Here is a 13,390-nt window from a genome sequence, read left to right as displayed (position 1 = left end):
AAACACATCCTTAAAATTCAAACAAATAAAAGACTGAACAATTTTTATTTTTCTGTAACATTCCTTTCTAATGAGTGACAGACAAGACATTCGTTGGCTAAAATTGTAATGGCAACACTGGTAAAAAGACATACTCTTCAGATAGTCACCACACTTTTCAAGATTAAAAATAGAGGAATATTCTCACAGGGTCGGAAAGCATTGGCCTGCTTTCATTATCCTGATTCACTACAGTCACAGACCAATTTGGTCATAAAAGTGTGAATTAAGCAGCTAGTTGGAATACAGTGATCACAGCACATCTGACTGACCAACAGAACGACACGCCAGTGAAAAAGGAAAACATGCCAAATCATCTCAATTAACGTTTCAAAAAGAAATCACAGTAGCAAGTCAACAAATCATCATTCTTCACACTCAAGAAAAGCGGCCAACTCTTATAGCCAGCCTGAAACAAAACACCTAAAAAAAAACACCCAGAGTATAAGACTCGAACATTAACTCCCTTCAAGAATAAACATCACAGAATGAAGGAAAATGCATTTAAGAAAAACATTCGTATCATATATCATTATGTGTGGCAAATCTACATATCAGAAAGAGTTTCATAAACTTTGCCAGGGATCTCTTGGAGAATAACTGCCAGGCAATTTCTGACGACAGGAGGTCTAAAAAAATAGATCATCATTACATAAGACAAAAATGTTCATTTGCATAGTTTGATTGTATAATAAATCTAGCTTTTTCCATTCATAAACTTCAACACAATCACATTAAGTTTATAATCCATAAGCATGACACCATTTTATGATCGAGCACACCTTCCAACTCAACCATTGCAAGAATCTATATTTCTATCGATATAAATATATGCATGATTATAATCATATAGCCTAATATATTAAATAAAACATTTGATTTCTTTTATGATAATTTATCATCTCTGGGAACAATGGAATTAAATCTTCAATACACATTCTTTAGTACAATACACCCACTCACCTTTGGTCAATTTATGTTGCTACTGAACCTATTTACAATCATTCAGACTGAATAAAAAGACAAATTAAGACAAAAAATAAGAAAAAAGTGATCGATAAATACTATCTATATATTTCGAAAAAAACAGATAATGACACAAATCACTTAAGAAAGATAGACACAAAATCTGAGGCTTCATCATCTACATCTCAAGTCACATTAAATGGTCCATTTCAATGAATGTGATAAACACAGATAAACTTGCAGTCTTTTGCATCGCTAGAAATTATCAAGAGAATTTAAAGGAACACTACACTTTCATTTTCCAACTCGCCACCGTTTTCGAATGCATTCAGCCGATCTCCGGGTCTGGCGGTAGCACTTTTAGCATAGCTTAGCATAGATCATTGAATCTGAATAGACCATTAGCATCTCGCTCAAAAATGACCAAATAGTTTCGATATTTTTCCTATTTAAAAACAGGACTCTTCTGTAGTTGCATTGTGTAAGACCGACGGAACATTAAAAGTTGCGTAATATAACCCATGGTACGGCAGCAAAGTTCCTTGATTATTACGCAGGAGTGAGAGTATAGTTCCTAGCCATATCGGCCTAGAAAATCGCAACTTTTCATTTTCCGTTGGTCTTAGTACACGATCTAACTACAGAAGATAATAAATAGGAAAAATACAGAAAGTCTTTGGTCATTTCTGAGCGATATGCTAATGATCTAATCAGATTCAATGATCTATGCTAAAAGTGCTACCGCCAGACCAGGGTTGCCAGGTTTTCACAACAAAACCCGCCCAATTGCTACTCAAAACTAGCCCAAAACAAACCCAATCGCATTTCAGGGGGAAAATCTCGTTTGGGGGTAAAATATGTGTTTTTTTTGGCAGGGTTGCCTGCTAAAATTTGCACTCCCGGGACTAAATATCATATAATTGGGGTCGCTTCAAGCCGCGGACATTAAAAACAGCCCGCGGCAACAGTGTTGAAGTAGCCCAATTCCACGGGAACACACTGCGCCAGACCCGGAGATCGACTGAATGAATTCGAAGATGGTAAAACTCAACTAGGGGAGTTGGAAAATGAGCCTATTTTCAAAAAAAGTGGAGTGTTCCTTTAAAGAAATCGTTTAAAGATAGCAAAATGAAAACTGTCTGCTGTTAGTGTTTTCTACGTTGTAGCAGAAAATAAAATTGCTTATTTTATCACATCCCTTTAGAAAGACACCACCCTGTGAGACTAAGGCACAATTCAGAGTGAGGTGAGAATCCAATCCATTGCCCAATCTATATATTAGCTTCCATCTGGGAATTGTGAGGAAAAATTGAACAGGGCACAAGCCCTTTGATAAAACAGAAGCTTTTCTCTTCATCAAGTAACAGAACCAAGAACCATCCCCACTGTAGCAACACTTACACTGTAGAAAAACCGTACAACTTGTACGTTCCCAGCTAAAGACGTCAACTCACAGCACAGTGAATCACACATAAGACGCGTCATGTTATGTTAAAATAACCTGAGAGAGCTGGTTGGGAATTCTTGGTGATTTCATATTGCACTTTGCTGTGAAGCTTAAGGTTTACATTGACAATCATTTAATGAGTCCCCGACTGAAGGCAACAACCTTACGGCTCTCGAGTACATGAGCCTGTGTGACTGCAGCTCAGCTCAGCTGCAGGCGGTAAGTCCTGATTTCCATGGGTTTAAGGCTGATCTCCTGCAGGTCGCCTTCTCCGTTGTATGTGTGCATCAGAGACAGCGAGACAGGAGTGATGCTTTTCACCTTCAGATCTGTCAGGAGCTTCTCTAAATGAATCTACACACACACAGAAAACACAGTATGTTGATTAGAGCATTTCCAACGCGACATGTTCAAGCATGCATTGAGTCACGGCCGTAGACTTTGTTATAATTTCACTCGTAAAAAGAGAAAATGAGATGGTTAGCATATCTGACAGGGTTACAAGCTAAGCCTAAGTGGAAAGCAAACAACTTTAATTAACTTATGATACTACATTTGTAAATAGCTCATTCCATTATTTACATAAACATCATTGAGGTGAAGTTTATCTTAAACTAGGGCTGTCAAGCGATTACATTTTTAAAAATCGAATTAATTACACAATGTGGCGATTAATAAATCGAATTAATCGCAAATTAACCTCACATTAAATTTGGCTGAGAAATCACTCCCAAAAGATAATTTAAAAGGTCCCATGGTGTGGATTTTTTTATTATGTTATAATGTTTCCTGAGGTGTACTTATATTGTTAGTATGATTTTTACATCATAAAATGTCATAATTTAGAAATAGGCATTTTTCTATCCTGATTTTAGCCCTCTGGCTTGAATGCTCTGTTTGAAGGGGCGTGTCTGCTGTGAGACTTCAGTGTAAACGCCCACTGTTGTGATTGGCTGATATCTTTGCATTTGAAATGCGCATTACATGTGGAACCCTTCTCGAATACTTTTACTACGTTTTTTTTTTACTATTACAGCTGTCGAGATTACGAATCGTGAAAGTGTTGATTATAGCATTATTTTTAGATCTTTTCCCATCACATGAAAGGCTGCAGTGATGAGCATTGAGTAGACAGACAGTCCGTTTATCACGTGAATGCAGTGATCAGGCATTAATGAACACTGTTACTTACGGTTTGTGGCGGTGCTGTCGAATCTATATCGTAAAAGTCTATTTGTAAAGCCTGTGCTGACATTGCGACTGAATTAAATGTAAAAAATAAACTGAATCCATTTTCTCCAAATTCTCTGGGCGGGCAAAGCAGAGAAAGGGAAGGTAACCTTTCCAGATTGGCCCATCAGAGCTTTCATTTTCTCAAAGGCACAGCAGGATACCCAGAACTTGGTTTACACCCATCTCCATTTCTAGCCCCTGGGGGACCATAGACAGGCTAGGTGATCTCATATTAATGTTAAAAAACCTCATAAAGGGAAATTTTCATGTCATGGGACCTTCAAAGTCATTATTGTGTAAAAAATCAATAGAACTTTATGTGAATGAGTCGAACAGTCCTGCTTTGTCTTTATATTTTCATTGGCAAAACTGAGCAAAACAGACAATATTGTGTCTAAGACAACACAAAATTAACTTCTTCTTTATTAAACTGTTATATAAGGTCAATATGGCATTTGCACTTGTGCCATTCTGGACAGATCAGACTTGTGTGATATTGCACTTGTTACTCGTGTGTTATATTGCTTATATATCATGATGTAAACGTGAGGGCGTTTTCACACTGGCAGTTTAGTTTGAAACGGGGCGCGGTTCACGTGAAAAATTGGTAATGTGAAAGCTGTCATGCGTACCCGGGTGAACTGAGCTGGGTACTGATATGGCGGTATTTTTACCTTGGATACGAGCGAGAGTGAGCCTGCAGTGTATTCGCGCATAGCACCGGCAGGAACAACATTCCAAAGCATAATATTGTTACTTTTACTGCACTACGTTAAATTTGTTTTTATGTAATTAAGTATTAAAGGTAAAATATAAATGCTTATTTATGAAACGTAGTGCAGTAAAAAATGTGACATTATAATTTGGAATGTAGTGAAGTACAATTAAAACAGTGATAAAGTACATATACTTGAAAAATGTACTTGAGTAGAAAGTAAAAATACTTCACTACTGTCCGCCTCTGGTTTTTTGTCATGATTTGAGCATTTAGAAACAACATTTATGAGACAGTTGTTGACAGATTTTAATTGGTGATTTCAAATACGAAATTGAATCGTAAGCTTGGCGAACAGTTTTGGAGAATTTGATGTTTCCCCATTCAAAGTGATAGGAGCTGCACTTGCATGCCTGAGAGGCGATTCAAAGATGGCCGCCGAGTGAAATGACTCGCCTTAAAGGGACTTTGGTAGATAACTAAAAGATTTTAGTTCTAAAAAATCATTCTAAATGTAAAAAAGGTCCAGACCATAACTATTACAATGGCACAGAGCAATTATATCATTGGAATCACTTTCAGAACAATTTTTCCAGCTGAAGAATGATACAAACATTGACAGACAATCAGAATCCATCCTGCTGTAACGAGCTCGAGCATTTAAAGCGGCAGACAACATAACTGGAGTGTGTCTGCCAGTGTGGACGTTAATTTAGTTATCGGTATAGTTATCGTTATTGGTGTGAACAGGCCTTCACACTGTGACCCTATCAAAACAATGCTCTGTTTGGTTGAGCATTTCCTGAACAATGACGCAACTCGCTGCTAATGCTTAACAACCATAGTACAATGTATCACTGGAGAAATTAACTAGCTAGTCACGACTGTTTCCTGAAAGAGTGTTGTTTTGTTTGTATTTATTTTTTTACATACTATCAGTCCTATCAATACTTTTGTTATGTACTTTTTGTATTTGTATTATTAAAAAAAACTGAAAAATTGGAGTACTAAAATGACTAAAACTAAAATAAAAATCAATTCAAGCTAACTATAGATTATTTTAATAAAACCACTATTATAGTATTTTATAGTAGTTTAAGTTTTATTTATTTATTTTTATTAGTTTTTTGTTTTTAAATATTTCTATTCAGCTTTAATATATTTCAGTTTTAGTTTTAGTACTTTAACTTGTTGCCAAGACATTTTTAATTTAATATTGCTTTATTTAATTATTAAAAACATTTTTGGTTAACAATAACACTGTCCTGAAACTGTGGTAAATTTGTCACAGCACATTGGTTCAACAATGCTGGGGTGCATTTCCCAAAAGCATCGTTAGCCAACTATGGTTGCAAGTTCTGTCGTTACCAATATACTTGAACAATTTAGCGTTTACCGAAACCGATAATTCCAACAAAGATTTGCGAACATTGTTTCAAACTTGTGGGTTGAAAGGACAGCTCTTCAGCTGTGAATAGAAGCACAGTTTGTAGTTAAAATGTCGTGGACCTAAATAGATCATGCTCTTGGGCAGAATAAGCCAGCTAACATTCTTTCCATTCCATTTCCGCTTTCATTCCATTTAAATATATATACATTTTAATCTATATATTGTAGTGTTTTTGAGGTTTGCACATGTGCATAAATGCATAAGAGAACCCTGGTGGATGACATAAGAGGGAACCTGTGATGAATCAAACGTTAAATTAATAGGGATGGGCGATATTTAAACGTTTGCGATATACCGGTAAACATTCTCCCCACAATAAGAATTAGTCTTCCTGCGATAAATAACGATAAAGCCTAGTTGATGACGCGGCCCATTCGCAGCTCATGTGCAGAGCAAAAACAGCTATGGCGGAAGCTGCAGAGGAGTTTATCGCTAAACAAGGAGCTACCTCTACAATCTGGAACCTGTACACAGATATATTTTCACTAGCTGAGCGCTTAAGAGATTCGCTTTTTGTCAAGCGATCTGTAAAGTGCGCTATTTTGACACATCGGCCAAACAGTATCGGCTGATTCCAATATTAAAAAAAAGCCAAATATCGGCCGATATAAATCTGCTTTGGTGACAGTGGCGCAAAAAGTGGGTATGCGTTATATGCGGCGCATAGGGGCGCAGCACTTTGGGGGCGCCAAAGCGATGGTAGAAAAAAAAATATATATTTTCTATATGTAGCTGCTCTTGTGCGTTTCTATAATAATAGAATTTTGGATAACAATGGAATATCACGAGTGGGCGCGCCTGGCGGGGGCGCCGGAGCCGCATGGCAAGCCAAAGTGTTCATATACGCTTGGGCGGGCGTCGGAAACGCGCGTTTCCCGTGACCCCAGAGTTAAGAACGCGCGTTTATATGATAAATCACGCGTCGAGGACGCGCGCTATGAGTCGTACAAAACGCTCGTTATTAACGTGTAAACAGGTAAACCAAACAGGCAGTGCAAACTTGTGTTTGAAGGATCCTAACAGACGAAAGAACGTGCTCTTTCCTTGGTGTTCTTAAATGTGCATGCTCACTTTTTAGGGCACATCTCTTATAAAGTAACGTTACATATTGTTGACCATCTTTTTAAGTAATTACACTATTTACCACGATACACTATGGCTGTTATAAGAATTAAATGAAATGTCAACAAAATCCATCTTACCATTTATCAAAATCCACTTACACTGTAATTAAAATTGCCTAAATAATGTCATGAGATTTTTTGATTTATGTTCTAAATATAATATTTTAATTATAGAAATATGAAATGTTGGGAAAAATGTAATTATTCCAGGCCTATGAAACTATAAAACTGCCAGTATAGTTGGCGGCGTGAGTGGATTCTAGAATCATTCAATCCGTTCTAACCGACTGTTCAAAAACGGTGAATTATTCGAGAACGAAACCTATACTTTGTTTGAATCTATTTTTGTTATTTTTGACAACTTGTTGTTTATTGAACTGTTGTATGAAATTAATATCGCATTTTGCAATCGTGCTGATATAGGCTACTCTGGAAAATAGCACTCTTGCTCGTATGATATTGCTTAACTCAAAATTTCTTCTTTAAATAGGCTACTTTCAAACGAATGTTTTTTTTTTTGTTCGTTATTAGCCTATTTTTAATGAATGTACAACAACAATAAAATAGTGCAATAAAAAAAACTTGCGTATATTAAACTTTTGTTAAAAACGAATAAGACGGATGACATAAAATTGCTATACCCGAATTAAAAATAAATAAAAGATATTTGTAAATTCCCCTTTAAAACGGGGAACCCTCAGTTTGTGGTTTGTGTTTTTTTATTAACAAAAGTGATCTTGTGCTTGTGCCTCAGCTATCGTCCTGTCAATCATCTTGCTCGCGGCTATGATTACAGTTACAGTAAAATTTTGACCATCGATTCTAGATAAATGGGCAAGTGAAAAGTCACGCCATGTTACAATTTAGTAGGAACTAAAGAGCGCTCTAGAATGTTTGGTAGCAACATTGTTAGTATTGGGCATCGATAACCGGTTCCTACTTGGAATCGTTATAAAAATTCAGATTCTTTTCTTTCTTTTTGTTTCTTTATTGGAATCTGATCATAATGTTAATGTTTGTTAATTTGTGACTGTTTTTTTTTTATTTGTTTACATTGTTAATAATATAAATATATATATATATATATATAAATATATATATATATATATATATATATATATATATATATATATATATATATATATATATATATATATATATATATATATATATATATATATATATATATATATATATATATATAATGTACATACCTGTATAATATACTACATGTATAATTATGGTAGGCCTACAGTGGCTGATTTACTTTAAAATAAACCTTCATTATTTACAGCCCATACATAATGATGTCTGGCTCACTTATTGATTTATTTGTTATTTGGGGGGCACCAAAATTGTTGCTGCATACCCCTCTGGCACTGGGTAGTTGCGCCCCTGATTGGTGATATATCGGTCAACCACTAATTTCAATCGCAGCAGTTCTCAAGTTAAAAGCTCACTGAAGGTGAAGATTTTCAGTAAATAACCTAAGGTTTGTTTCTCACCAAAAAAAAAATGTCGTCAAAAGACTTGTACGTTTTATTTTTATATCACTTTTATGGTACTTTTGTGTCCTTTTTAAAACTTCTAGTCACATTTCATTGTAATTTGATGGGAAAAAATTACCACTAAGTTCTCCCTTTTATGTTCCATAGAATATGTGTTTTTTATGTTTAAAACAGATTTTAATTTTTGAACGAATTATCCTCTTGGGAACATATAATATAAGCTTCGATTTCCTTTAAAAGTCAGGTCAAAATTAAGTAGCAGTGATGAGACTCTCTTTGATTTTTTGATGTGTGTCTGTGTGTGGGAAGCCGCGTGATCTGCTTACCTTGCCACGTGTGGTGGCACACAGTAGGCCAGTGTTCCGATTGGAGAAGCCACAGTCAAAGCCTTTTCTGTGCAGTATCAAAGCAGCCTGCTCGGATGGACCTCCCCCTTCCTCCTGCAAGAGAAGCGAGATGGAGCCTCAGGCCGCATAAACACAACACTGTTTCCTCTTAACACGCACACACTGAGCCAATTATGGAGCACTGCTTTGCACTCATCAGCTGCAGCTCAGCACAGTGAGAGTCTCTCCCATCACAACTTGATGGAAAGAGCCACTCCTTGAGACATCAGAAAATAAAGGAACTTAAAGCAATCGTCCTGGTTCAAAATAACTCAAGCTTTATCATGTGACAGGCTGCAGATTTTGTGATCATTTCAATGTCCTTCGGTTTTAAAAATCAAACAAAGATTGCATTTACAGTAACGCACTTACAATGGATTGATGGGGCAAGGCATTCTGGGGGGTTTAAAAGCAGAAATGAATTTTCACTTTCTTTTTTTTTTATGAAGCACACATATTAGATCTGAAATGTGTATTATTTGATCTGTGCAAAACTGGACTTCAATAAAGTTGTTTTAAAAATGATGCGTAACTCCTTTTATTTATTTAAAGGGGTCATGACATGAGAAATCAAATTTGCCTTGATCTTTTGACATATAAGAGGTCTTTGTACCATTAAAACATCCTGCAAGTTTCATAGCTTAAAATATCCTCCTCATAAACAAAGCATTTATTTAATCAAGCTCAAAAAACAGCTTGTTTTGATATTGGGTGACCTGTGATGTTACACGGCCTTGAGTGCAAGACATGGACAAATACACTATATTTCCAAAAGTTTTGGGACGCTGCCTTTACATGCAAATTAAATTTAATGACATCCCATTCTTAATCCGTAGGGTTTAATATGGAGTTGACCCACCCTTTGCAGCTATAACAGCTTCAACTCTTCTGGGAAGGCTTTCCACAAGGTTTAGGAGTGTGTTTAAGGGAATTTCTGACCATTCTTCTAGAAGCGCATTGTTGAGGTGAGGCACTGATGTTGGATGAGAAGGCCTGGCTCTCAGTCTCCACTCTAATTCATCCCAAAGGTATTCTATCGGGTTGAGGACAGGACTCTGTGCAGGCTAGTCAAGTTCCTCCACATCAAACTCACTCATCCATGTCCCCAAACTGTTCCCACAAAGTTGGGAGCATGAAATTGTCCAAAATGTCAAGGGGGGCGTGGTTCAGCGAGGTCGGCAACGGGAGAGAAGAGGCAGGTGACGAGCGGTACGTAAGTGGGTTAAGTGCAGAATGACATTCACCTGTGTCACGTTGCAGTAATTGGCGTGGGGACACCGGATAAAAGCCGGATGGAAACAGGAAGCAGGGGAGAGAGAGCAGCTGAGGACTCGTGTGGCCGTGGGAGAAAGCTCTGGAGAGCGCACCTGTTATCGTTACACAGAGAGACTGAACTTGAGTTTGAACGCGCGGATAGCGCACTTTTGTTTTGTGTACAGAGAGAATTAAATAAACACACGAGTCCCAGCAAGCCGACCCTGTCAACTCTGGTCTGATCCAGAGCTTTCTCCCACAGCCACACGAGTCCTCAGCTGCTCTCTCTCCCCTGCTTCCTGTTTCCATCCGGCTTTTATCCGGTCTCCCCACGGCAATTACTGCAACGAGACACAGGTGAATGTCATTCTGCACTTAACCCGCTCATCACCTGCCTCTTCTCTCCCATTGCCGACCTCGCTGAACCACGCCCCCCTTGCCACAGTCTTGGTATGCTGAAGCATTAAGAGTTCCTTTCACTGGAACTAAGAGACCAAGCCCAACCCCTGAAAAACAACCCCACACCATAATACCGCCTCCACCTAACTTTACACTTGGCACAATGCAGTCAGGCAAGTACCGTTCTCCTGGCAACCGCCAAACTCAGACTCAACTATCAGATTGCCAGACAGAGAAGCGTGATTCGTCACTCCAGAGAACACGTCTCCACCGCTCTAGAGTGCAGTGGCGGCGTGCTTTACACCACTGCATCTGATGCTTTGCACTGCACTTGATGATGTAAGGCTTGGATGCAGCTGCTCGGCAATGGAAACCCATTCCATGAAGCTTTCTACACATCGTTCTTGAGCTAATCTGAAGGCCACATGAAGTTTGGAGGTCTGTAGCTATTGACTCTGCAGAAAGTTGGCGACTTCTGCGCACTTCTCAGCATGTACTGACGCCACTCTGTGATTTTACATGGCCTACCACTTTGTGGCTGAGTTTCTGTTGTTTCTAATTGCTTCCACTTTGTTATAACACCACTAACAGTTGACACAGAATATTTAGTAGTGAAGAAATTTCACGAATGGACTTACAAAGGTGGCAACCTATCACGGTACCACGCTTGAATTCACAGAGCTCCTGAGAGCGAGCCATTCTTTCACAAATGTTTGTAGAAGCAGTCTGCATGCCTAGGTGCTTAATTTTATACACCATTGGCCATGGAAGTGATTGGAGACCCTGAATTCAACGATTTGGAGGGGTGTCCCAATACTTTTGGCAATATAGTGTAGTCAAACATCATCGCACCATAGGTCCCGCCCACTTGCATTCAGTCGCTTAACGGCTGACATTTGCCTACACTCTCTTCCATTGTAGAAAAGAGAAGCCGCCAAGGTCCCAATATGGCGCTGATATCTTGCACTGATTACGCAGACTCAAAGCTGCGGTATCATTGAGTCAGGCTTTATACGATGATGGACAGATGATCAACAGTGACGTACTCATCCACGTCACCAAAGAGCGCTTGGGTTAAATTTGTTCTAATCCTAAACGGAGAACTTGTTCGTATATGCATTCACCTTTACTATTTCTCTCAAAAACGATGATCGTGTTGGTAAGTACTCCATGTGTCCTTAAATTCTTTTTACAACACCGGCAAATATCGTTTACACTCATCTTCCTCTTCTACTTCTTCCAGGGTGCGTGCAGTTGAGTTCTGTTGACAACTATGCATCGCTCCGATGCTCTGATTGGTTGTAGGTCTATCCAATTGAGTGCAGAGGCATTTTCTTTCCTGGTTCGGTTGAAACACGCCTCATAATCACAGCCCAATGGAGCAGTATCAGACTCGTATTCTGACTAGAATCTGAGTATGACGACGTCAGGCTAGAACTGCTCATTATGTCGGTGTGAAATAAACAGTTATGGAAATGTTTCTTTTTCAAGCTGAATTGAGTGGAAATTCTTTTCGGGTACACTTGTATTGAACCCGAAACATTCCATTAACTTTTTCTGTCATTATTCATGATAAAATTTGCACTCAAATCTATACTTGCCTCTTCATGACATTATGAAAATATTTATACAGTCTTCTCTGCCCAGCAGAATCTTTCATCACTGTAAACCTGGAGCACTAGATTAACAACAGAAATAGCAAATCACTCTGCACAGTCGACAAAGCTCTCTTATTGGTGGAGCAAAAATAAATAATGAAATAATTAAATGTAATCAATGTCTTCCATGCTTGAAAAACACTTTTATTTTCCATTTGCAAAGAGTGTCCTTGAGTGGATATTGCCATGACACATTACAAAGGAGCTTTTCAGTGACTTGGAGTGAATTCTGATGCGCTCTAATGGTGACACAATCAGTGTTAGGGAAAGTTACTGAAAATTCGTAATTAGTTACAGTTACTAGTTACTTCTTTTTAAAGTAATTGAATTACTTGACCAATTACTGAATATCAAAAGTAATTAGTTACTAGGGAGAGTAACTTTTAAGTTACTTTTATGTCTGCTTTTTAAATGTAAATATGAACATAATTTTTAGACCTATTTATTGTAATCAACAGGGCAACAGGCCTTCAAATCAAGCAGTAGTACAAAAGTCTAGACTGGGTAAACCCAGCCCGATCTGCCGGCGATTTGATTTCGCCCTGCAACTCAGTCTGGAAACCTGTACATTCATTTCTACTGCTTCTGTTACACTTTTGCGGGAACCAATCACAGACTGGCTTATCCACCTGGCACGCTATTGGCGGGTTTAACACGATGACGGATCGGCCCTGTCCCAAATGGCACCCTAAACCCTTGTGGCCTTCCTACGAGTCCGCACTTTCATGACGTAACGCCGCCGACGGGAAGAAGTCCGCAGAAGTGCGCATCGAGGGCGCATATCGACCGCAAAGGAGGCGCTCGCGAGCACCCTTCTGAGACCTAAAATGACAAATGGGACATCCTACGGTCTCGTGGACTTAATGGACACACGCACACGGCAGCCATTGTAAGTCCACAAGACCGAAAGTGCACATGAAGTGTGCCATTTGGGACAGAGCCATAGAGAAGCGATGGATCAATGCCCGTTGATCACGCCTCTTGTGGTCTGATTGGTTGAAGGACTATCCAATTGCATACAGAGTAATTTAATTTATGCTCGTTTATCACGCCTCTTGTGCAGTAGAAAATACAGAGCAGACTCCCCAGACTAATGTTCAATCTTAAATTGAGCTTTGTCTGGTGATAGCCAGACAAACAAAAGTCCCTTTTAATACTTGAAACGAAATGTCTTAGTCATTTAATAGTGTTTTTTTTTTTACCACATTAGG

General features: G+C 38.4%; 1 protein-coding gene across 1 annotated transcript in view; it reads right to left on the bottom strand.

Annotated features, from left to right (window-relative positions):
- Positions 1-12: 12 nt before the first annotated feature.
- Positions 13-13,390, bottom strand: part of man2a1 (mannosidase, alpha, class 2A, member 1) — a 98,498-nt gene continuing 85,120 nt past the window's right edge. The window contains exons 21-22 of the mRNA XM_079815521.1: positions 8,809-8,922; positions 13-2,806 (exon numbers count right to left, since the gene is read on the bottom strand). Coding sequence (XP_079671647.1) covers positions 2,654-2,806; positions 8,809-8,922 — 267 coding nt within the window. The 3' untranslated portion in view covers positions 13-2,653. The remainder of the gene's footprint in view (positions 2,807-8,808; positions 8,923-13,390) is intronic.

Source organism: Gobio gobio (genome assembly GCF_949357685.1).
Source record: "Gobio gobio genome assembly, chromosome: 4".
Taxonomy (NCBI): Eukaryota; Metazoa; Chordata; class Actinopteri; order Cypriniformes; family Gobionidae; genus Gobio; species Gobio gobio.
The sequence above is the reverse complement of the archived record's forward strand: the minus strand, read 5'-3'. Positions and strand labels throughout refer to the sequence as shown.